Source organism: Hyperolius riggenbachi, chromosome 1 (assembly GCF_040937935.1).
Source record: "Hyperolius riggenbachi isolate aHypRig1 chromosome 1, aHypRig1.pri, whole genome shotgun sequence".
Taxonomy (NCBI): Eukaryota; Metazoa; Chordata; class Amphibia; order Anura; family Hyperoliidae; genus Hyperolius; species Hyperolius riggenbachi.
In genome coordinates, this window is record NC_090646.1 from 645,775,426 (window position 1) to 645,801,629 (window position 26,204).

At 46.7% G+C, this 26,204-nt stretch overlaps 1 protein-coding gene and 1 pseudogene across 1 annotated transcript in view; both read right to left on the bottom strand.

Annotated features, from left to right (window-relative positions):
- Positions 1-629: 629 nt before the first annotated feature.
- LOC137560605 (acyl-coenzyme A amino acid N-acyltransferase 2-like) overlaps positions 630-26,204 on the bottom strand; it is a 62,053-nt gene continuing 36,478 nt past the window's right edge. Inside the window, exon 3 of the mRNA XM_068271878.1 lies at positions 630-706. Coding sequence (XP_068127979.1) covers positions 671-706 — 36 coding nt within the window. The 3' untranslated portion in view covers positions 630-670. The remainder of the gene's footprint in view (positions 707-26,204) is intronic.
- Positions 20,915-22,564, bottom strand: LOC137562039 (acyl-coenzyme A amino acid N-acyltransferase 2 pseudogene; annotated as a pseudogene).

The following is a 26,204-nucleotide window of genomic DNA, read 5'->3' on the forward strand; positions in this document are numbered from 1 at the left end:
GAGCCACAAACAGCCAATCAAATTTATTTGCTGGATAAACTCCTTCAATCCACTCATTTTTGATGCCAGGAACCTGAACACTCACAAACTTGGTTATTGAGTGACTGTGTGTCAAGGTTACAAAAAGTGGGCAGAACCAAAAACATATTTCAGTGGGAAAATGTAAACTGCAGCCATTCTCACACTGTTAATGGCAGGGTTCTCAAACTTTGCACAGTTGGTCACTGGGTGACTGAGATTAATATTCAGAAAAGTGGGTGGAGCGTAAAAATGCCAATCAAAATTCACCTATTGATTTTCAAGGGGAAAATGTAAAATGCTGCCATTCTTGTACTGTTAATGGCACAGACCTCAAACCTTGTACAGTTGGCAATCGGTGACTAAATTTCAAATTAAGAAAAGGGGTGGAGCCACATACAGCCAATCAGATTTGTTTAATTTCTATGGGAAAATTTATTTTTTTGATGCATATAAATACGAAAGCTCACAAACTTGATCATTGAGTGTCTGTGTGTTAAGGATAGAAAAAGTGGGCAGAGCCAACAACAGCGAAATACATACCTGGGCATTGCCAGGTCTTCCACTAGTTTACTATAAAATAATACTACTACTGTTTTACTTATCTCCATATTGCTTTAGATTGCCAGTTTGCTTGGGGATGGTTTTTCCTTTAAAGCGGACCTGAACTCAGGAATTCCTCTCTGTTCTATAAGATACAACAGCATAAGATGCAACAGCATAATAACCTTTAAAGAACAACATTTCTTGGTTACAGCTACTACAAATCCTTAAATACATTTCCAGTATTTCTATTTCCTGCTTTCAATAAAGGGACTCCGAGCTCAAAAAAAAAAAAAAAATGAAAATTGCACTCACCTTGGGCTTTCTGCAGCCCAGTGTAGGTCGGGAGGTCCCACGACGGCGTCCTGGCTCTTCTCTCAGGTCTTCTCCCAGAGATGGCTGGCCAACGGCTTCCGAGCGGCTCCTGGCGACACTGGGCCTGAGTGTCGGGCTCTCTCTTCCGCATACGACACGTGTGACGTAATCAGGCCGGCCGCTTCGCGTCATCACGGCGGCCGGCGTGACAATACGGCGCATGCGCGATTAAACCACGCATGCGCCGTACTGTCACGCCGGCCGCCGTGATGACGCGAAGTGGCCGGCCTGATTACGTCACACGTGTCATATGCGGAAGAGAGAGCCCGACAATCGGGCCAGTGTCGCCAGGAGCCGCCCGGAAGCCGCCGGCCAGCCATCTCTGGGAGAAGACCTTGGAGAAGAGCCAGGACGCCGTTGTGGGACCTCCCGACCTACACTGGGCTGCAGAAAGCCCAAGGTGAGTGCAATTTTCATTTTTCTTTAGCTCGGAGTCCCTTTAAAGGAGACATATTGTTAATATCCAGTGCTTTCAAATAGGCTTATCTGCCATGGCAGCCATTGGGTGATTGCTGATTTCTGGTGGGTGATTTTTTTTTTTGGGGGGGGGGGGGGGGGAGGGGTGTAGTCAGCCCCGGGCTGCCCATGAGGCGGGGTGAGGCAAGTTCCTCAGGTGGTGTAAGGGGGGGTGGCGCCTGCTTGGCTGTGGGTGGGGTGGCGCCGAGCTGGAAGGGGTAGCAGCCAGAAAGGGGGAGCAGCGGGAACAGCGGTGGGGAGGGGGGGTCAGATCCCCCCCCTCACCTGGGGCTCCCCCATCTGCACTCCCCCTCCAGCTAATTGGGCAATTTTCCTCAGGAGGCAAAAAATCTACAACCAGCCCTAGATGTAGTTGGACATTTTCTACACTTTCCGCCAGCATACGACTGTGTTTTTCTTATTTTCCACTTTTCAACATGTGTCTGCGTCTTATGTCCTGTTCTGTAGATCACCATGCCAACCATCAGAGATTTCTGGGAGATCAGATTGGAAAGGGTCAGTGATAAAGGCATGCTTCCTGTTTTTTTTTCCATCTTATGTGTGTGATTGGAAGACATGGCAGTCAGACTGGAACCATAAAGTCAAATAAGAGACCAGCTTTGTATTGTTAGCAGATTGTAGAAGTCTCACTTTATCCTGAAAACTATAAATATATAAATACATTTTTCTTTTATTAGAGATTCTCCTAAATGCAGCTTCAGCAAAGAGGATTTGCATTCTAAAAAAACCCAAAACAAACACAAACTTTCATGTGGGCAGTTAAAGAGACACTGAAGCGAGACTAAATCTCGCTTCAGCTGTCATATATAGCAGGGGCACGTGTGCCCCTGCTAAAACGCCGCTTTCCCGCGGCTCTACGGGGGTCCCTGACCCCCCAACCCACCCCCCGCAAAATCTACGACCAACTTGGTCGTAGATTTTGTTCCTCCCAGAGGCAGGGCTAACGGCTGCAGCCCTGCCTCTCAGCGCGTCTATCAGACGCGCATCGCCGCCTCTCCCCCACCCTTCTCAGTGAAGGAAGACTGAGAGGGGCGGGGGAGAGGCGGAGGTTCGCGTCTGACAGACGCGCATGGGGCAGGGCTGCGGCGGTTAGCCCTGCCCCAATGCGGAAGCGCTCCCCCGCATTACGGAGGGGATCTGGGGGGTCAGGGACCCCCGGTAAGCCGCGGGATAGCGGCGTTGTAGCAGGGGCACGCATGCCCCTGCTATATATGAGAGCTGAAGCGAGATTTATTCTCGCTTCAGACTCTCTTTAACTCACCCTTGTCAACACATCTGGCCGCTGAACTCCACGTCCCGTTTCACCGCAATCCAATACTTCCTCCTTCTGGTTTTGAAGGAGGAAGTATCGGACAGCTGGAAAATGGCGTGGAACACAGTGGCCAGAGGTGGGGACAAATTAGAGTTAACATCTCCCTGCCGCTGTCCGCATGCAGGTTCTGATCAGAAGAATTCAGAACAAGGTTCTGAGGGAGGTGAAACATGTCAACACTAGTTAGAAGTCAGTGTGGCTATCACCAATAGAGTTGCTCACGTGCATCAGAACACATGGATCAACTGATTTGCAAAACTCAGAATTGCTGGTCACAGTTTTCTAGTAAAGCAAGAGGTGCTCTCAGCAAATCTGAACCTTGAAATCTACCACCTGATCAAACTGATCACATGCTACACACATGTAGCATGTGATCACTCAGTTCTGCTACAAACAAATAACTGTAGTCGGCAACAGTGGTGCTTGGATACCTCTTTTTGATATCCGGGTTGTTCCGGATCTGGATAGCAAAAAATCTAGATAAATCCAGATATCTGGATTCAAACCGTTCGGAAATCCGAGTCTGTGTCTGACCTACAAATCTGTCCACAAAACCTGTCCAACCTACATTTCCGATCTTACTCAGAGGTACACACCTAGCCGCTCACTCTGCTCTTCCAATGAACTTCGCCTAACCGCCCCCCGCATCACCCAGTCCCATGCACGCCTCCAGGACTTCTCAAGAGCTGCTCCAACACTATGGAACTCCCTACCTCAGTGGCGTTCCTGCTATAGGGCACAGGGGGGCGTGGCGCACCGTGTGACGGTGGTGAGTAATTCTCTGCATGCCTCCTCGCCACCCCTGCATTTGCCGCCGGTTATCCATGGAGGGGGAGAGAGGAAGAAGGAGGGGTCCCAGGTGACGGAGGGGGGGATATGTCCCCCCTCCCCACCGCTGCCCCCACTGCCCCTCCTTCTAGCGCTGCTTTCCCCCTCCTGGGCATCTATACTGGGGGCAACTAAACTAGCTATACTGGGGGCAACTAAACTAGCTATACTGGGGGCAACTATACTAGCTATACAGGGGCAACTATACTAATACTGGGGCAGCTAAACTAGCTATACTGGGGGCAACTAAACTAGCTATACTGGGGGCAACTAAACTAGCTATAGGGGGGGCAACTATACTAGCTATACAGGGGGCAACTATACTAGCTATACTGGGGGCAGCTATACTGGGGGCAACTATACTATCTATACTGGGGGCAACTATACTAGCTATACTGGGAGCAACTATACTAGCAATACTGGGGCAACTATACTAGCTATACTGGGGGCAACTATAGCTATACTGGGGGCAACTATACTAGCTTCACTGGGGGAAACTATACTGGGGGAAACTGTACAAGCTACACTGGGGGCAACTGTACTAGCTATACTGGTGGCAACTATACTAGCTTTACTGGGGGCAACTATACTGGGGCAACTATACTAGCTAATACTTTAAATAACAGCTCAGCCCTCATCCGGTCATGACCACGCCCATTTTTCGCAACGACGCGCGAAGCACGCCGCCGGTTGAGGCCACGCCCAATTTTTTTTCTGGGGGGGGGGGGTGCCTTTTAATACCCAGCACCGGGTGCCAAATGCCCTAGGTACGCCACTGCCCTACCTCCACCCATTAGGGCAGCCCCCTCCTTCAACATCTTCAAGAAAGCCCTCAAAACTCACCTTTTTACTCTGGCCTACTACCCCTCACAAGTGCTCTAAACCCACAGCTGAACTCTGGTCCCCTACCTTTCGTGTCCTTACCTCTCCCTCTAGATTGTAAGCCTTTGGGCAGGGTCCTCTTCCTTTTGTGTCCTACCTGATCATGCACCTCCATTACTGTGCACCCATGCTATGCATCTGAGTGAACCTAACTTGCCTAATCTCCATGCTCCATCCAGTGACTGACTAAGCATTACTTTGTACTCATACTGTGCTGCATGATCTGGTCTTTCTTGTATTCATGTATTGTCATTTTGCTGTATGTCACCCCTAAATATTGTCTGTAACCTAAACTAATGTCCAGCGCTGCGTAATATGTAGTTACATAGTTATTTTGGTTGAAAAAAGACATACGTCCATCGAGTTCAACCAGTATAAAGTACAACACCAGCCTGCTCCCTCACATATCCCCGTTGATCCAGAGGAAGGCGAAAAAACCCCTACAAGGCATGGTCCAATTAGCCCCTAAAGGGAAAAAATCCTTCCCGACTCCAGATGGCAATCAGATAAAATCCCTGGATCAACATCATTAGGCATTACCTAGTAATTGTAGCCATGGATGTCTTTCAACGCAAGGAAAGCATCTAAGCCCCCTTTAAATGCAGGTATAGAGTTTGCCATAACGACTTCCTGAGGCAATGAATTCCACATCTTAAATCACTCTTACTGTAAAGAAAAGAAACCTTTCCTAAATAAATGGCTAAAACGTTTTTCCTCCATGCGCAGATCATGTCCTCTAGTCCTTTGAGAAGGCCTAGGGACAAAAAGCTCATCCGCCGAGCTTTTATATTGCCCTCTGATGTATTTATACATGTTAATTAGATCCCCTCTAAGGCGTCTTTTCTCTAGACTAAATAAACCCAGTTTATCTAACCTTTCTTGGTAAGCAAGACCTTCCATCCCACGTATCAATTTTGTTGCTCGTCTCTGCACCTGCTCTAAAACTGCAATATCCTTTTTGTAATGTGGTGCCCAGAACTGAATTCCATATTCCAGATGTGGCCTTACTAGAGAGTTAAACAGGGGCAATATTATGCTAGCATCTCGAGTTTTTATTTCCCTTATAATGCATTCCAAAATTTTGTTAGCTTTAGCTGCAGCGGCTTGGCATTGAGTACGATTATTTAACTTGTTGTCGATGAGTACTCCTAAGTCCTTCTCCAAGTTTGATGTTCCCAACTGTATCCCATTTATTTTGTATGGTGCTAGACCATTGGTACGACCAAAATGCATGACTTTACATTTTTCAACATTGAATTTCATCTGCCATGTATGTGCCCATATAGCCACCTGTTGCAATATGACCCTATCTTCCTGAGAGTTGATGATTCTGCACAATTTTGTATCATCTGCAAAAATAGCAACATTGCTCACTACTGCGTCTACTAGGTCATTAATAAATAAATTGAAGAGCACTGGACCCAGTACAGACCCCTGTGGGACCCCACTGCTAACAGTCTCCCATTTTGAGTACGATCCATTGACCAGAACTCTTTGTTTTCTGTCCCTTAGCCAGTTCCCTATCCATGCACACAGACTCTTCCCCAGTCCTTGCATCCTCAACTTTTGCACCAGACTTTTGTGGGGAACAGTGTCGAAGGCCTTTGCAAAGTCCAAGTATATCACATCTACAGCATTCCCAATATCCATATTAGCATTCACTACCTCATAAAAGCTGAGCATGTTAGTCAAACATGACCTGTCTTTAGTAAACCCATGTTGATGCTGAGAAATAAGATTATTTTCTACTATGAAGTCATGTATAGTATCTCTTAGTAACCCCTCAAATAGTTTGCATACAACTGATGTTAAAGTGACTCCGAGCTCAACAAAAAAATAAAAGTTGTACTCACAAGGGGCTTTCTCCAGCCCAGTGCTGGTCGGGAGGTCCCACGCCGGCGTCCTGGCTCCTCTCCTTCTCCCCGCTCCGGAATGGCTGACAGGCCGCAGCCCGAGCGACACTCTCCCGAGTGTCGGGCTGCTTCTTCCGCATATGACGCTCATGCGCAGTACTTTCACGCCGGCCGCCGTGATGACGCGAGGCGGCCGGCGTGTGACGTAATCCGCGTCATATGCGGAAGAAGCAGCCCGACACTCGGGAGAGTGTCGCCCGGGCTGCGGCCTGTCAGCCATTCCGGAGCGGGGAGAAGGAGAGGAGCCAGGACGCCGGCGTGGGACCTCCCGACCAGCACTGGGCTGGAGAAAGCCCCTGGTGAGTACAACTTTTATTTTTTAGATGAGCTCGGAGTCCCTTTAAGCTTACAGGTCTATAATTTCCTGGATCAGATTTTTTGCCCTTCTTAAATAATGGGAAAACGTGGGCTGTACGCCAATCCACTGGGACTCTGCCAGTTGAAAGAGAGTCACAAAAGATAAGATAAAGGGGTTTATCTATAACTGAACTGAACTGTCCCTTAGGACACGAGGATGCATGCCATCCGGGCCAGGTGCCTTGTCTATTTTTAATTTATTTAGTCTTGCCTTCACTTCTTCCTGCGTTAAGTATTTAATATTACAGTTAGAAGATTGAGACTCTTCTGCCTCTGTAATTTGCAACAGTGCTGTTTCCTTTGTGAAGACAGAAGCAAAGAAAGCATTTAATAACTCTGCCTTACCTTGGTCATCCACCATTGAGTTCCCACCCTCATCCTTTAGGAGTCCTATACAGTCAACCTTTCTTCTTTTAGAGTTGATGCACTTGTAAAACTTTTTTGGGTTAGATTTGATATCCCTAGTGATTTGATTTTCAGCTTCAATCTTTGCCAGCCTAATTTCTTTTTTACAATTTTTATTGCACTCCTTAAAATTGCTTAGTGCAGCCTCTGTCCCCTCCTGTTTTAGTACCTTATAGACATTCTTTTTCCTCTTCATTTTATCTCTAACCTTTCTATTCATCCATAGAGGCCTTTTTTTATTCCTAGATATTTTGTTTCCATATGGGAGATACATACTACAATATTGATTGAGTATAAGTTTAAAAGCTTGCCATTTCCCTTCAGTGTCCTCCCCTTGTATGTTGGTGCTTAGACACTTGCTTAGCCAACAGCACTGGAGATGTCTCTCAGTGAGCAGTCACAAGCAAGGGCGAGATTCTCATCATGGCGCCCGCCTTATATACAGAAGGGGCTGGCCAGGGTTCCCCTCTGTGATTGGTTGCTAGGGCTTTGGCTGGGAGCCCTCTGATTGGCTCAATGACGTCATCTCCGTGGTTATGCTATCTGGATTGGGTACTCGAACTAGATATCTGGACTGATTTCCAGATACATAATACGTATCCGAATTCGCTCTGATAGTGCATTCCGGAATTATCCAGCTATCTGGAATCCGTATCCGAGTTCGGATACCAGAAAAACGTTCTGATATCTGGATGGTTCGGGTATCTGGAATCTGGATGAGCATCCCTGGTCGGCAATATCTCCAAATGGGTTCTACTTTGGAATCTTTGACAAAAGCACCATCCAGGCATCACTAACCAGCAGGGGCATAACTAGAGGGGAGCAGCACCTGCAATTTAGCACGGGGCCCAGAGCTGTGGAGGGCTCCAACTACTAACCTTCCCTTCCTCTGATACAGGGGTCCATGCTTCACATCAGGTGTTGTTGTGGCTACACTTGTTATGGGTGTGAAGATCATGGTGGCCACACTTGTTTTTTATGACTCTTGTGAGATGAGCCCCAAAGCCAGGAAGGGCACCAAGAGGAGGCAAGGGTGTGAATATGGCCCTCCAAAATAAGGACTTGTACCGCCTAGAGCTGATACAGAACATTGCTGCCAGACTGCTAACCAACCAACCCCGTCACTGCCACATAACGCCAGTCCTGCACTCCCTTCACTGGCTACCTATAGAATGGAGGGTCCTATTCAAGATCGGCCTACTGACATTTAAATCCCTAAATAATCTGGGCCCTGGATAAATGAAAGACATGCTACAGCTGCGTAGCGATCCCTGCAATCTCAGATCCACAGGTTCTAATAATCTAGTCATACCCAGAGTCCACTTGGAAACTTTTAGTCGCAGAGCCTTCTCTCATGCTGCTCCTACGTTTTGGAACTCCTTACCTAAGCAGATCAGGACAGCTCCATCCCTGGATGTGTTTAAATCCAGACTGGAAACCCACCTGTTCAGTTTGGCATTTGCAGAAATATAACTTTTGTTGTGTGAATAGTTCATCCTACTACCAATTACTGAATCTGAGAGAGCCTAAGCACTTTGAGTCCTATGGGAGAAAAGCGCTATAGAAATGTTATTGTATTGTATTATTGAAATATTGGGGGGCCCCACCAAAGTTTTGCTGGGGGCCACCATGATTTGTAGTTACGCCACTGTTGACCAGGATACCTCACTCTGAAAAATTCCTTCCTCCATTGATAGTTGTTTGGTTAACTCCGATATCCGATGTCTCAGGGTCAATCAGGCAATAATGATAAGTGAAAAAAAGGTTTACACCTCCTTGTCGTGTAAACTTGCATAGACTAAGGACATATTGCCACTAAAATTCGCAAACATGCTTTCTGTACACTTTCCATGCATTGTTACAAAAAGTATCTGGATGCAGAAATGACAGCACAAGGCTTCCTACACAACTGCTTTTGGTGCAGCCTGCAGGTGATTGGGAGATCTGGTTCTGTCCTTTCGGCATCAAGGTACTTTTAGCATGCCTCAAGTAAATTCTCATTTCAAACTGAAACTCCTTTTTAACCCATTTGCAGCTTCAAAGAAATTATCTTGTTTTGAGATAAGGGCACGGCTTTTGACCTCAGCCGGCAGAACTCGCTGTGCTGTAAGTTCTTGGAATGCTTTGATGTCTCCCTGCTAGCAGAAAATATAGAAACTGAAAGTAGAAGTCCACTGTAAGGGCTTGTTCACATCTAATATCAAAATCACTGACGCCAGCGATTTTCGTGGGAGTTTTTTTTCTCCCCTCCCGGTGCTTACTTCCGCGCTTCAATTTTGTATATTTTGTATATTTTGCAGATTGATTCCGATTTTTCACTTCCTGACGTCACATTGTATTTATTCATGAAAGCGCTAGGGAAATCACTATACAAAGCACTTTTTCAAGCGCTTTGCGATTTCCCTATACCTTACAGGAGAGAGGAGAGGGAAGGCTCTATACGACCCAGAGCCTTCCCTCTCCTTAGGTAAGTGTTCCCATTCACTTTAAGGAGACTTGCCCAAGAAACTCCTTACTGAATAGGTGCTGGCTTACTGAGCCGAGATTTGAACCCAGGTCTCCTGTGTCGGAGGCAGAGCCCTTAACCATTACACTATCCAGCCACTACTAATCAGCAATACTGACTAATCAGGGGCTAGTGATAGTGAACAAAAGACTGGAGCTGTGCCGCGTGCGCTAGGAGAGAGCTTACCAAGAGGAAACTGAGCTTTCGTCCCCACAGAAGCCATCGCGATTCGCCGACTGGCAGCTTTTGCCGTCCTTCCTCTCTTTGTTATATCCGAGTTTTGATCTTTTCTGCACACTCCAATGTTATTCACCTGAATGCATATTTATGCTCATTTATCATGGCTTGCTGGTGTTTGCCCATTTTGTGTTTTGTGCTGTTTACCATTCTCTTACACATACAATTAATTATCCTTTGAGTTTATTTTCAGTTTATTCAATACATTTAATAATAGCTGTACGGTACACAGTATTCCTCTACAGACACAATGAGGTTGATTCACAAGGCTTACCTATTTTTCATCTTAAATGTAAGGAGAGTGAATGCATGAGATAAACAAATAAGGGACCGAGGCCCATATGCAATTCAGTTTTTCTCCAGAGTTCTCACCTAGGAGATACTTTTTCATCTTGTATTTAGAATAACTTTTCAGCACTTTTTGCAATGAAAAAGTACCAAAAACTAGGTGGAAAAGTACTATAAAAACTATTTTAACATTGTATTGCTTGTTAAAGCGGTATCGTCACCATAAAAATCAAATTTCAACAGCAACTGGTCTGAGTGTATTAAGTGATAAAGATGCTAATCCTGCATTCAAAACTTTCAAAACTTTTTCTGCTTTTATGATTTGGAGTTATCACATACTTAAGGAACACTGGCCCTTTAGTAGTGGTCCCAAAGAATTGCATGCTAGGGGTTCTTTTTATCTATAATCTATTCCTCCTCTTCTCTATATTTCCCTGCCACCTTCTTATCTGAAACCTAATCCCCTACTCACTTGTGTTTACAAGCAAGGCTGAGGCAACTCAGCGATTGGAGGAGACAAGAAAAAAGTAAAGGGCAGGAATGACATCACGAGTTAGCCTTAACTGTGGGCAAAAGACATGGCCCCCACCAGAAACAGAATTCTCGTAATTTATTATATAACATTCACTGAAATCAAAACGTGGATAGTACAATACATGTGTTATGTAAGAAGATCAAGTATTTATCTACTTATATATGTGTTTTTTTTCCCTGGCATAGTATGGCTGATCCTACTGCTTTAACCTGCTGAGCGGTCTGGACGAGCTCAGCTCGTCCAACACCGCCAGAGGCTGCCGCTCAGGCCCTGCTGGGCCGATTTTGATGAAATAAAAAGCAGCACACGCAGCCGGCACTTTGCCAGCCGCGTGTGCTGCCTGATCGCCGCCGCTCTGCCCCCCCCCAGCCGCCTGAGCCCAGCGTAGCCGGAACAAAAAGTTCCGGCCAGCGCTGAGGGCTGGATCGGAGGCGGCTGACGTCAGGACGTCGGCTGACGTCGATGACGTCACTCCGCTCGTCGCTATGGCGACGATGTAAGCAAAACAAGGAAGGCCGCTCATTGCGGCCTTCCTTGTTTATTCTGGGCGCCGGAGGCGATCGGAAGATCGCCTCCGGAGCGCCCTCTAGTGGGCTTTCATGCAGCCAACTTTCAGTTATTTAAAAAAAACCCTCCCGCAGCCACCCTGGCGATTTAATCAGAACGCCAGGGTGGTTAATGATTTAAAAGATGATTTTATTGACAAGTTTGAAAATATCACTTAGGAGAAAACTCAGGAGAAAATGCTAATTGCATATGGGCCATGGAGCCTTATTCAATTCACTTTTTCACCTGAGTTTTCTCCTAGTAAATAATTCTTCATCTTTAATTTAATATCAGTTTTCAGCACTTTTCAACTAAAAAAAAATCAGAATTATTTTGAGCATGTTCTTGTTTTCTGGTGACTTAAAGGGCATTTTATTGACAAGTTTTATAATATCACCTAGGAGAAAACTCAGGAGGGAAAGTAAATTGCATATGGGCCCAGGACTTTTCAACTAAAAAAGTACCAAAAAGTTGGTGGAATGTTACTATCAAAACTATTTTGAGTATTTTCTTGCTTTCTGTTGGCTAGAAAGGCATTTTATTGACAACAAGTTTAACCCATTCAGGTTCCGTCGTTTTCACGTGAGAAATGTTCACCTCCCATTCATTAGCCTATAACTTTATCACTACTTATCACAATGCACTGATCTATATCTTGTTTTTCCGCCACCAATTAGGCTTTCTTTGGGGGGTACATTTTGCTAAGAGCCACTTTACTGTAAATGCATTTTAACAGGAAGAATAAGAAAAAAATGGAAAAATTCATTATTTCTCAGTTTTCAGCCATTATAGTTTTAAAATAATACATGCCTCCATAATTAAAACTCGTGTATTGTATTTGTCCATATGTCCCGGTTATTACACCGTTAAAATTATGTCCCTATCACAATGTATGGTGACAATATTTTATTTGGAAATAAAGGTGCATTTTTTCCATTTTGCATCTATCACTTAGTGTTGGGCGAACAGTGTTCGCCACTGTTCGGGTTCTGCAGAACATCACCCTGTTCGGGTGATGTTCGAGTTCGGCCGAACACCTGATGGTGCTCGGCCAAACCGTTCGGCCGCATGGCCGAACTAAGAGCGCATGGCCGAACGTTCCCCGAACGTTCGGCTAGCGCTGTGATTGGCCGAACGGGTCACGTGGTTCGGACCCGAACGCGCTCTGATTGGCCGAACGGTCACGTGGTTCGGGTAAATAAATACCCGAACCACGTCATATCTCCGCCATTTCTCTGTGGGTTTAGCTTTGGGTAGGCAGGCAGGGTAGTTCGCTCTCCAGCCATGCTAGCCAGGGTCCCCCTCAGTCATTGTGTGTCGCTGCTGGGAACAGTAGTACACCGCTCGCTCAGCCACACTATATATAGCATTGTTTACTGCCACTGTGTACCTCGCTCAGCCACACTATATATAGCATTGTGTTTACTGCCACTCTGTGTACACGGCTCAGCCAGACTATATAGCATTGTGTGTACTGCCACTGTGTACCTCGCTCAGCCACGCTATATATAGCATTGTGTTTACTGCCACTCTGTGTACACCGCTCAGCCAGACTATATAGCATTGTGTGTACTGCCACTGTGTACCTCGCTCAGCCACACTATATAGCATTGTGTGTACTGCCACTCTGTGTACACCGCTCAGCCAGACTATATAGCATTGTGTGTACTGCCACTCTGTGTACACCGCTCAGCCAGACTATATAGCATTGTTTACTGCCACTCTGTGTACACGGCTCAGCCACACTATATAGCATTGTTTACTGCCACTCTGTGTACACAGCTCAGCCAGACTATATAGCATTGTGTGTACTGCCACTCTGTGTACACCGCTCAGCCAGACTATATAGCATTGTTTACTGCCACTCTGTGTACACGGCTCAGCCAAACTATATAGCATTGTTTACTGCCACTCTGTGTACACGGCTCAGCCACACTATATAGCATTGTTTACTGCCACTCTGTGTACACCGCTCAGCCAGACTATATAGCATTGTGTGTACTGCCACTCTGTGTACACCGCTCAGCCATACTATATAGCATTGTGTGTACTGCCACTCTGTGTACACCGCTCAGCCAGACTATATAGCATTGTGTTTACTGCCACTCTGTGTACACCGCTCAGCCACACTATATAGCATTGCGTACTCTGCCAGTCAGTGTGTATATTGCTGGGATCAGTAATACTCCACTCACCGCAAACCACTATATGAGCTCACCATGAGTTCCTCAGAGACCTCCGCTGTGAGCAGCACTCCCAACAACAGCAACAGCCAACGCCCCACGCAAGCTATAACATCCACCCCAGCAGCCAGTGGTCAGCAGCAGCCCTCCCCGGAGGAGAACGTTGTGTCCATCGGTCCGTCGCCAGAGCGATTAATGAGGGCTGCCATTGAGGAGATGATGGGGCCTGATGTGGAGAAGGAGGTCTGGCTCAGGCCAGCATCCCAAGTTAATGTTGAGGACGATGAGGGGTCTGTGTCTGGGGATGTTGGGGTGGCAGAGGTGGTGGGTGGGTCAGACTCAGGAGAAGAGTTGTTTGATGAGGATGATGATCGGGACCATCTGTATGTGCCTCAGAGTCCGACCCCGGAAAACATGTTGTATCGTGTGTTTAGGTACTAAAATCTGCGTTCCCAGTAGTGTTGGGCGAACAGTGTTCGCCACTGTTCGGGTTCTGCAGAACATCACCCCGTTCGGGGTGACTATATAGCAGACTATATAGCATTGTGTTTACTGCCACTCTGTGTACACGGCTCAGCCACACTATATAGCATTGTGTTTACTGCCACTCTGTGTCTGCTGGGAACAGTAGTACACCGCTCACCCACCACTGTATAGCATTGTGCTCTGTGTCGCTGCTGGCAATAGTGGTACACCGCTCACCCACCACTGTATAGCATTTCTGTACTGCCACTGTACTGCTGCCAGTCAGCGTGTACTTTAAGGATAAGTGAAATGAGGAAGAAATCTGGTGAAAGAGGGAGGGGCAAGGGAAGAGGTGTTTCCCCTGACGGTTCACGTACAGGCCACAGGGGAGCACCCAAGAAAACCCACTCAATACCGCCCATGTTGTCCAGGACAACCACCCTCACAGATCCAAAAGAACAGGACCAGATAATTACTTGGATGACCTCTCAAGCGTCCAGCAGTGGGTTAAGCAGCACCAGCACATCACGCACGAGGTCCAAGTCCTCAGCCAGTTACAAGGAGCCAGTGGGCACAAAGCTGACACAACCGGCAGCGACACCACGCACACAACTGCCAGATAACCAGACGACGTTGAAGTGAGCTGCGCAGAGGTTGTTCTGGGGAGCTCTACTCCACGGCCCCCCACAATGACATATGACGAGTTTGAGGAGATGGAAGAGGAGGGTATGGACAATGTGGACATAGACCCAGATTTTGTTTGTGAACGAGAATATCGCCGTCGTAGCAGCAGCACAGATGAGTCTGTTGAAGAACCCACTGCTGCACGAGTTCGCCTTGTGCCACAAGGTAGGCGGCGCGCAATTTCAGGCACCACAAGCGTGGAAGTTCAAGTGAGAGGCAAAAGAGGCGCAAACAGAAATCGCCAGCAAGGCAGGTGCTCCAAAGTCTGGGCTTTCTTTGAAGACTGCACTGAGGATGTTACCATGGCGATTTGCAAGGTGTGCAAGACCCGCCTGAGCAGGGGGAAAAGTATTAACAACCTCTCCACCACCAGCATGAGCCGCCACATGCTATCCAAACATCCCACTCTGTGGGCAAACGCGGCAGGACAGGGTACCACCAGCAACACTGCCTCCCTTGGGTTCACCAGACTCACCACCAGACCCGCCTCAGCAGCAGCAGTAGCCCAGCCATTGCGTGGTTCACAACATTCACAAACATCAGACGACGCTGACACTGTCACTTTCCGGAGTAGTGCTCTTGAGGTCTCCCAGTGTTCATCAAACACAACAACCAACAGCCCTTCGGTGTGCAGCCCTACGGTTCAGTTGTCTGTCTCGGAGATGTTTGAGCGCAAGAGGAAATTGCCAGCAAATGACCCCCGGGCCGTGGCAGTAACAGCCAGCATAGCCAAGCTTCTGGCCTGCGAAATGCTGCCATATCGAGTGGTGGAGACAAACAGCTTCAAGGGCATGATGTCAGTGGCCATCCCACGTTACGTGGTTCCCAGCCGCTACCACTTTGCGCGCTCTGCAGTGCCTGAGTTGCATGAGCACGTGGTCAGCAAAATAACCCGAAGCTTGAAGAATGCCATTGCCTGCAAGGTTCACCTCACCACTGACACATGGACGAGTGCGTTCGGCCAGGGTCGATACATCTCCCTTACCGCGCACTGGGTGAACCTTGTGGAGCCTGGCAGCGATTCCTCACCTGCTACGGCGCTGGTGTTGCCCACGCCGCAAACAGCTGCACCGCCGTCCCTCCCACTGGATAACAACAGCAGCACCTACCTCTCTGACTCCTTCTCCTCCAACGCATCTCAAAGCTGTACCTCATCCGGAAACGCTAACCCAGCACCAGCAGCAGTAGGATCGTGGAAGCAGTGCAGCACAGCTGTTGGCATGCGTCAGCAAGCGTTGCTGAAGCTGATCTGCCTTGGTGATAAGCAGCACACAGGGGAGGAAATTTGGAGGGGAATAAAGGAACAGACGGATTTGTGGCTGGCACCGCTGGACCTGAAACCGGGCATGAAGCTAGACACCTGGCACGAACTGGCAATGTACGCAATAGAGGTGCTGGCTTGCCCGGCAGCCAGCGTTATGTCGGAACGCTGTTTCAGTGTTGCCGGAGGCATCGTCACAGATCGGCGTATCCGCCTCTCCACAGAAAATGCAGACCGTCTGACTCAAATTAAAATGAATCAATCCTGGATTGGAAACGACTACGCAACACTCCAGGACCCCAACCAAGTAACATGACCAATGAACATCTGGGATGGTTTAGCGTTTCCGGTCCCTGTTTATTGAACCTCTCATCTGTATTACATTTATGACTGCATGGCGGCAAAAAGCATTGCTGCTATATCCGCACGCTTTTTGTCCTCATGCAAGGCCTGGGTTGTTGTGTCTCAAAAAGCATGGCCTTCTCCTCCTGCGCCTGCTCCTGTTCCATCACGTGTGCTGCTGCTGCTGCTTGGTTAGCGTTGCCGGTCCCTGTTTATGGAACCTCTTATCTTTATTACATTTATGACTGCATGGCGGTACAAAGCATGCTATCCGCACGCTTTTTGTCCTCATGCAAGGCCTGGGTTGTTGTGTCTCAAAAAGCATGGCCTTCTCCTCCTGCGCCTGCTCCTGTTCCATCACGTCTGCTGCTGCTGGGTTAGCGTTGCCGCGTGGTCCCTGTTTATTGAACCACTTATCTTTATTACATTTATGACTGCATGGCGGTACAAAGCATGCTATCCGCACGCTTCTTGTCCTCATGCAAGGCCTGGGTTGTTGTGTCTCACAAAGCGTGGCCTTCTCCTCCTGCGCCTCCTCCTGTTCCATCACGTCTGCTGCTGCTGGGTTAGCGTTGCCGCGTGGTCCCTGTTTATTGAACCACTTATCTTTATTACATTTATGACTGCATGGCGGTACAAAGCATGCTATCCGCACGCTTCTTGTCCTCATGCAAGGCCTGGGTTGTTGTGTCTCAAAGCGTGGCCTTCTCCTCCTGCGCCTCCTCCTGTTCCATCACGTGTGCTGCTGCTGGTGCTGGGTTAGTGTTACCGGTCCCTTTTCCTGGAACTTCTTCTCTGTATTACATTTATGACTGCATGGCGAAAAAAAGCATGTTACCTGTGCAAAGAAACATGACATTTTCCACATTTAAAAGACAGTTTTTCCTTTTAAACTTTACAATCAATTTTCTCATAAACTATAAGCTCTTTTTCAAATATTTTTTTCCCCTTGTACCCACTCCCAAGGTGCACATACCCTGCTAATTTGGGGTATGTAGCATGTAAGGAAGCTTTACAAAGCACGAAAGTTCGGGTCCCCATTGACTTCCATTATGTTCGGAGTTCGGCGCGAACACCCGAACATCGCGGCGATGTTCGACGAACGTTCGCGAACCCGAACATCTAGGTGTTCGCCCAACACTACTATCACTATTTACAAGTTTAAAATAAAAAAAATATAGAAATATTTCATCTTTACATTGATATTTAAAAAGTTTAGACCCTTAGGTAAATATTTACATGTTTTTTTTATTTTTTTTTATTGTAATGGTTTTTTTTTTATACTAAACATTTTATTTGGGTACTTTTGGGAGGGTGGGAGGTAAACAATAGATTTATAATGTAAATGTGTGTTAATTCTGTTTTTTTTTTTTTCAGGTGTAGTATTACTTTTTGGCCACAAGATGGCGGCCATGAGTTTGTTTACATGACGTCACTCTAAGCGTAGCACGCGCTTAGAGTGACGCATCAGGAAGAAGACGGCCAGAAAAAGCTCAGCTTCCGAGAGAAGCTGTCGCTTTTTCAGCGGGGGAGAGGAATCAATGATCGGGCTCCGTAGCCCGATACATTGATTCCTTGGCTACCGAATCCGCGGCCGGGAGTGCGCGTGCACACGCACGATCGGCTGCGGGGGCGCGCGGCAGCGCGCATGGTTCCTGGACGTAGAAACTACGTCCAGGAACCAAAATAGGTTAAACATATCACCTAAGAGAAAACTCAGGAGTAAAAGTGAATTGCATATGGGCCACAGAGAGATAATTCATGAGATAAACAGATATGGGCCCATATGCAATTAACTTTTGATTAACTTTTTACTAAGTTTTCTCCTAAGAGATCATTTTGATCTTTTCTTTAAATTACCTTTTCATCATTTTACTATTCGAATAGTACCCAAAAGTTGGTGAAAAAGTACTATCAAAATTATTTTGAGTATTTTCTTGCTTGTTGGTGGCTCAAAAGGCATTATATGACAAGATGTGAACATATCACATACGCGAAAACTCAGGAGAAAAAATGTATTGCATATGGGCCATGAGAGATAAATCATGAGTTAAGTCAAATAAGGAGAGGTAAACCATGAGTTAGATAATGGGAGATAAATCATGAGCAAGGTGGGGTAATGCAACAAAAACGCTTTGCGAATCAACCACAATGACATTACAAAATAACAATTAAATGTAAATGGAACTGAAAGACTAATCATTATAAGCCTAGCATCATTTGAAACATTCCAAAACCTGAAACCAGCTTTGGCCACCAAGAAATACAATAAATAGCAAGAAGACCTGTCAATAACCTGTACACACGGGTAGAAGAGAAAGGGATTATTGTCATACAGGAATGTCAGAGAGGACTGTATGACCTGCAGTACAAAGGCCAATGCCGTTGCCTGGTGCTTCTATTTATATACAGTGGGTTGCAAACGTATTCGGCCCCCTTGAAGTTTTCCTCATTTTGTCACATTACTGCCACAAACATGCATCAATTTTATTGGAATTCCACGTGAAAGACCAATACAAAGTGGTGAACATGTCAGAAGTGGATCGAAAATCATACATCATTCCAAACATTTTTTTACAAATAAATAACTGCAAAGTGGGGTGTGCGTAATTATTCAGCCCTCTGAGTCAATACTTTGTAGAACCACCTTTTGCTGCAATTACAGCTGCCAGTCTTTTAGGGTATGTCTCTACCAGCTTTGCACATCTAGAGACTGAAATCCTTGCCCATTCTTCTTTGCAAAACAGTTCCAGCTCAGTCAGATTAGATGGACAGCGTTTGTGAACAGCAGTTTTCAGATCTTGCCACAGATTCTCGATTGGATTTAGATCTGGACTTTGACTAGGCCATTCTAACACATAGATATGTTTTGTTTTAAACCATTCCATTGTTGCCCTAGCTTTATGTTTAGGGTCGTTGTCCTGCTGGAAGGTGAACCTCCGCCCCAGTCTCCAGTCTTTTGCAGTCTCCAAGAGGTTTTCTTCCAAGATTGCCCTGTATTTGCCTTGGCTCCATCCATCTTCCCATCAACTCTGACCAGCTTCCCTGTCCCTGCTGAAGAGATGCACCCCCCGAGCATGATGCTGCCACCACCATATTTGACAGTGGGGATGGTGTATTCAGAATGATGTTAGTTTTCTGCCACACATAGCGTTTTGCATTTTGGCCTCATCTGACCAGAGCATCTTCTTCCACGTTTGCTGTGTCCCCCACATGGCTTGTGGCAAACTGCAAACGGGACTTCTTATGCTTTCTGTTAACAATGCCTTTCTTCTTGCCACTCTTCCATAAAGGCCAACTTTGTACAGTGCATGACTAATAGTTGTCCTATGGACAGATTCTTCCACCTGAGCTGTAGATCTCTGCAGCTCGTCCAGGGTCACCATGGGCCCCTTGACTGCATTTCTGATCAGCGCTCTCCTTGTTCGGCCTGTGAGTTTAGGTGGATGGCCTTGTCTTGGTAGGTTTACAGTTGTGCCATACTCCTTCCATTTCTGAATGATCGCTTGAACAGTGCTCCGTGGGATGTTCAAGGCTTTGGAAATCTTTTTGTAGCCTAAGCCTGCTTTAAATTTCTCAATAACTTGATCCCTGACCTGTCTTGTGTGTTCTTTGGACTTCACGGTGTTGTTGCTCCTAATATTCTCTTAGACAACCTCTGAGGCCCTCACAGAGCAGCTGTATTTGTACTGACATTAGATTACACACAGGTGCACTCTATTTAGTCATTAGCACTCATCAGGCAATCTCTATGGGCAACTGACTGCACTCAGATCAAAGGGGGCCGAATAATTATGCACACACCACTTTTCAGTTATTTATTTGTAAAAAATGTTTGGAATCACGTATGATTTTCGTTCCACTTCTCATGTGTACACCACTTTGTGTTGGCCTTTCACGTAGAATTCCAATAAAATTGATGCATGTTTGTAGAAGTAATATTACAAAATGTGGAAAACTTCAAGGGGGCCGAATACTTTTGCAACCCACTGTAAGTAAATAGATGTATGGGCGTGAATCAAGCAGCTAGTTTATGGAATATAACACTGTGATGACTTAAAGTGGTATACTCAAATTACATCTATGGTCTAAAGCTGGGCTGGGCCAAGGCAGAGGCAACAGAGGCTCCAGCCTCAGGACGCAGTGTAGGAGGGGGCACACAACTCACTCAGCTATCATTCGCCTAATGTGTTTGAAGCAGAATGAAATAAGAAAAAGGGGATACTTGGCAGTGACTGCAAGCCAGATAATTAGAGATTATGGAGTTGGGGAGGGTTGGGGGCTCTGGCGTCCCTCTTAGTCTAATAGCAATTAGTGTGTGACGGCTGGGGTATGAGGCATGGAGGGGCGCACTTTGATGTATCAGCCTTGGGTGCTGGAGGATCTTGTCCCAGCTCTGGTCTAATGCACACATGTCAAACTCTGGCCCACAGAGCTATCAAATGTGGCCCTCCAAGTGGGTTCCCTCTTTTGCATTATGCAGACGTGTCACTAGGGTTGGTGTCACCTGGGGCAGAAACTCATGGGGCTTGATTCACAAAGCGGTGCAAAGTGTTTGCACGCCTGTGAAAAGCCCTTTATCACGCCTAAACTCAGTTTAGGAGTGATAAGAAGAAACTCGCGCGATCTCCCGCGCGCAAAGTTTTGCGCGCGTAGCGCACCGCGCTGCGCGCGCAGTGTGCCCTGCTTCGCGCGCAGCGTCCATTGAGCCCTATGGGACTTTGCGCGCGGGAGCTTCGCGCGAAGAGCAGCACAAATCGGTGATAACTCAGCTTTGCACGGCTTATCATGCCTAAAGTCTTTTGGGTGTGATAACTGAGTTATCACCGCTTTGTGAATCAAGCCCATGGTGTCACCCCTGTTTTACCCCCTGAGCCTCCAGCCTCACCAGGCTAAACAAAACCAATAATACTTTTTGTAGTAACATTGCTTGTTACTGACATTTGTTGAGAATGGGGTTGGGAAGAGGTTATACTGAACCTATTTGCTATAGGAGGAGGGAGGAGTTGCGATTGTTATAGTGGACACACTTTGCTATAGGGCAGGGGTGTCATACTCAAATACAATGTGGGCCGAAATTGTACACTGGGACCAAGTCACAGGCCAACGTCAATGTCTACTGGCCTCCTTCTTCCCTTATAAAGTTCTCTGGTATCTAGTGGTCCTCCCTCCCCTATACAGTTCCCTGGTGTCTAGTGGTCCTCCCTCCTCTATACAGTTCCCTGGTGTCTACAGACCCCCTCCCCTAGACAGTTCCCTGGTGTTTAGTGCTTTCCCCTACCTCCCTCGTACGGCTTCCCTGGTGCTCTAGGGCTTCACCTCCAGTATAGCTTCCCTGGTGGTCTAGAGTGGGCCAAACATAATGCAAAGTGGGAAACCACTTGAGGGCCAAATTTAAGGGCTCTGAGGGCCAAATCTAAGGGCTCTGAGGGCCAAATTTGGCCCACGGGCCATAGTTTGACATGTATGCTATAGGGGTGGAAGAGAAGTACTATGCTGGACACACTTGATATTAGGGGTTGGGTGGATGGGACTCCTTTTTTTTTTAACTAGAGTATATTCAAATTTCAAACTAGGCAGCATTTACAGTATGATGGGACACCATTGCTAAGGGGTGAATAGGGGGATGTCAAGCACTAGCCTTGCCTATATTTACATAGTCTTACTCCCCTCTCCCTTAGTTTGGAGCTTGGTGTTACCCCCTCTGCTAGTGACACCTAGTGCGGTCCGCCCCTACCGCACCCCCCTAGTGACGCTACTGTTGTTGACCTAGTTTTTTTTCAGAATGTATTCTCCCCAGAGCATGGAATATTATTGCGCAGAAAGTTGAGTATTTTTGGCCAGATGATCTCCTGGGCTCGGCAGTGTGCTATGAGCTCCCCTCCCCAAATTATGGGAATTGCAACTGAACCAGATTGAGACTCAGGGCAGAATGGGGAACAGGGTGGTTCTAGGAGGTGTCCAGCTCCAGGATAACTGTCTATGTAGACATTCTTCTTCCCATGCTTTTCTGCTCTGGCCAATGATATCTTAGCAAAATATAAGCTGTCATAGCTCTCATCTTTCTCTCCAACCAGGAAGAGGACAGGTCCTCTTGCCTTCTCTACAGGAAACATGTTGGCCTGGTTTTCTGTTTTTGTCGGGTCTCCAACTATATAAAAAGTATTGCAACTTCCATTGTGAGTAAAAAGAATCTTCTCAGTCTGGAAGGGGATTCCGGGAAGGACAAGATCTCCATACTTGATGGGATAACCAGAGGCTGCTACGGTTCCATTGATGCAGATAGTTGCTGCCACCTGTGGCAGATAAGATGCCATGGCCAACGCTACTTCAGCTCCTTTGCTCACCCCGAGTACTCCAATTCCACCTCTGGAGACCTGAATCAGATACAGATTAGTCAGAAGCATTTATAGTTTTAATAGGTATCTTTATTGGACGTAACTTATGGATTAAAGAGGAAGTTTAACGCAGGATTGAACTTCATCCCAATCAGTAACTGATACTCCTTTTCCCATGAGAAATATATTCCTTTTCTCAAATAGATCATCAGGGGGTCTGTATGGCTGGTATTGTGGTGAAACCCCTCCCATAGTGTGATGTCATGATCATGGTCCTGACAGTTTCCTGTCTGTGAACCTCGTTACATTTTAGGAAATAAAGGCTTTTTCCAACTGCCAAGCAAGCAGAAAACTCCCTCTGTGCATAGAACTCTCAGTAACGAACATTCCGTACTGATGCCCTGGCAGGACTAAAGATGTCACCAACTGTGATAAATTTCAGAATGAAAATCGGGGAGAGGAAAGATTTTACAATGGGCAAACTGACTAAATAATTTATTAATTTATGAATTATTTAACCAATATTTGCTCCTTGTAAAATCTGATTTACATTTTTAAATGATGGCGACACCATTACTGCTGGCAGGTGCATCACTGCGGAACGTTTGTTTGTTGTGTGTGCCGAAGTTAATAGAAACAACACCCGATCTCCCAGAGTGCTCTGGGGTAGAAGGCTGTGTAACTAGGCTAAACATCACTGGGAGGGCAGCGCGACATACCAATATACAGCAATAAATGTAGGACGCAATAAATGCTGAAACAGGAATCTGAAGTGAAAGGCATATGGAGGCTGACATATTTATTTCCTTTTCAACAATGCAAATTGCTTTGCTGTCCCGCTCATCCTCTGCCTCTAATTCGTCAAGCCATAGACCCGGAACAAGCATGCCGATCAGATTTTCTGACACAAGTCTGACCTGATTAGCTGCATGCTTGTTTCAGGTGTGTGATCCAGACACTACTGCAGCCCAGGGGCGTTGCTAGGATCCTAAGAGATCCAGGGCACTTTTGGGCACTCCAACCAGAAAATGGGTTTGGCCACGCACCAGAATATGGGTAGGTGGCAAAAAACTTTACATGAACTTAACAGCGGTCTAAGTAGGCCTGCCCAGCAAAATGTTAGATGAAGCCCCCTCTCCATTAACCATTTCTGCCGGACGGACGTGATCCTCACGTCCAGGCAGCTGCTCTGCTGCGGTGCCGCGCTTCGGCGCGCCCCGTGCCTCCGTGCTGTCCCCCGGTAGCCCTGGGATCAGTGAACGGGAACATGGTTCCCGATCACCGATCCGTGTCCCCAGCAGAAAAGCCGAAGCGCTCTTACTAGAGGCTTCAGTCTTTCTGCAAAAAAAAAAAGTTTCCCCGTCCTCCTTGTGCTTCCAGTGATCGAGAACCACAAGGAGAAAAAAAAAAAAACTCAAGGTGGCCATCTTGTGGCCAAATAGTAAAACTACATCTACATATTTTTTAAATTACAATTTACACATATAATAACATTAAAAATTAACTGTTTATTTCCCACACCAAAATATTATCCAAATAAAAAATTTTGGGGAAAAAAAAAATTACAATTAAATAACACACACAAAAAAAAAAAACATAAATAGTTCCCTAAGGGTCTGAACTTTTTAAATATTCAATTGAAGGGGGTATACTACGAACATTTTTTAACACCCTCTTGACCCCTGATCTACACAAAAATTCGACAGGTACAAACTGTCAAGATCTTTGAACCACCGCTTCTGTGCGGTGGTCTACTATTTTTAATATTACCCCATTAAGTTAACTGTTGACTGGGGATATCAGCAATTGTTGCCTTAGTGCTGCTGATATCCACAATGTTTATATATGTAATGCTTCCTGCCTTTGCAGATTCTGTTGTACCTTAAACTGAATTTAAATTTGCACTAAGTTGTTATCTGTAAAATGCACTTTGATATTGCACAGTTGTATCGCTTTTTATATTCAAAACCAATAAAAACTTTTGAGATAAGCTTGTAAATAGTGATGGACGCAAAACGAAAAAAAAAGGCACCTTTATTTCCAAATAAAATATTGGCGCCATACATTGTGATAGGGACAAAACTTAAATGGTGTCATAACCAAGACAAACGGGCATATAAAATACATAGGTTTTAATTATGGTAGCATGGATTATTTTAAAGCTATAATAAACGAAACCTGAGAAATAATGAATTTTTGCCATTTTTTCTTATTAATCCTGTTAAAATGCATTTATAAAAAAATAATTCTTAGCAAAATGTACCACCCAAAGAAAGCTTAATTAGTGTCGGAAAACAAAATACCGATCAATAAATTGTTATAAGTAGTGATAAAGTTATTAGCGAATGAATGGGAGGTGAAAATTGCTCTGATGCATAAGGTGAAAAATCCCCGCGGGCTGAAATGGTTAATAAACATAAAAAAATTGCATCATATCACGTAAATAGGCAGTGTCACTTAAACATAACTAGTCGTAGTTACCTGGCTTCTGTGCTGGCTAATCTGCTGAGAGGGCTGGCCTGCTTCCAGGTTATGTGGCAGTTCCCCCATAGCTTTCCCTGACATTTGGGGCTAGCTGATCTTTGGGGCTAGCAACTAGTGTTGGGCGAACACCTGGATGTTCGGGTCCGTTCGCCGAACATGGGCCAGATGTTCGGCATGTTCGGCCCGAACCCCGAACTCCCCCGAACATCCCGCTTTTGGGGGCCCTATGGGGTCGCAGCAGAGCCGGGACAAGGTCCTCCAGCACTCAAGGCTGAGACACCAAAGTGCGCCCCTCCATCCCCCCACCCCAGCTGTCACACACTGATTGCTATTAGACTAAGAGGGCCACAGGGCCCACAACCTCCCCAACACCTTAATCTCTAGTTATATGGCTTGCAGTCACTGCCATGTATCCCCTTTTCTTATTTCTTTCTGCTTCAAACACAATTAGGAATGACAGCTGAATGAATTCTGCGCCCCCTCCTACACTGCGCCCTGAGGCTGGAGCCTCTCCAGCCTATGCCTCGGCCCGGCCCTGGGTCGCAGGCATAAGGGGGGAGCATGCCCCGGTCGCGGGGAGGGGGGTCGGAAATTCCCCCCACCCCCTCCGCTAGCGCTCCCCCCTCTGCCATTCCCCATACAAAAATTTTGCGTAAAGTTCAATAGTACCTTCAGTGGCTGGCTGGCACTGTGGTGTGAGTGAGTAGGAGGAGTCCGAGTAGGACGCGTTGAGGCCAGGCAGCGGGCGGTTCAGCGGTAGTACCCTTGTGGTACTTCCGCCGTTCTCTGACCTCACGTCCTCTGCATACGAGGGTACGCGTCACGCGTACCCTCGTATGCGTCATCACGTAGAGGACGTGAGGTCAGAGAAAGGGCGGAAGTACCACAAGGGTACTACCGCTGAACCGCCCGCTGCCCGGCCTCAACGCGTCCTACTCGGACTCCTCCTACTCACTCACACCACAGTGCCAACCAGCCACTGAAGGTACTATTGAACTTTACGCAAAATTTTTGTATGGGGAAGCGGGCAGAGGGGGGAGCGCTAGCGGAGGGGGTGGGGGGAATTTCAACCCCCCCCCCCCCCCGCGAGAGGGGCATGCTCCCACCTTATGCCTGCGACCCCATAGGGGGGCAGTATTCGGCCGAACAGGGGCCCTGTTCGGCCTGTTCGGCTGGGCATTGAGCTGTTCGGGCGAACCCGAACTAAAATGGCCGAACACCATGA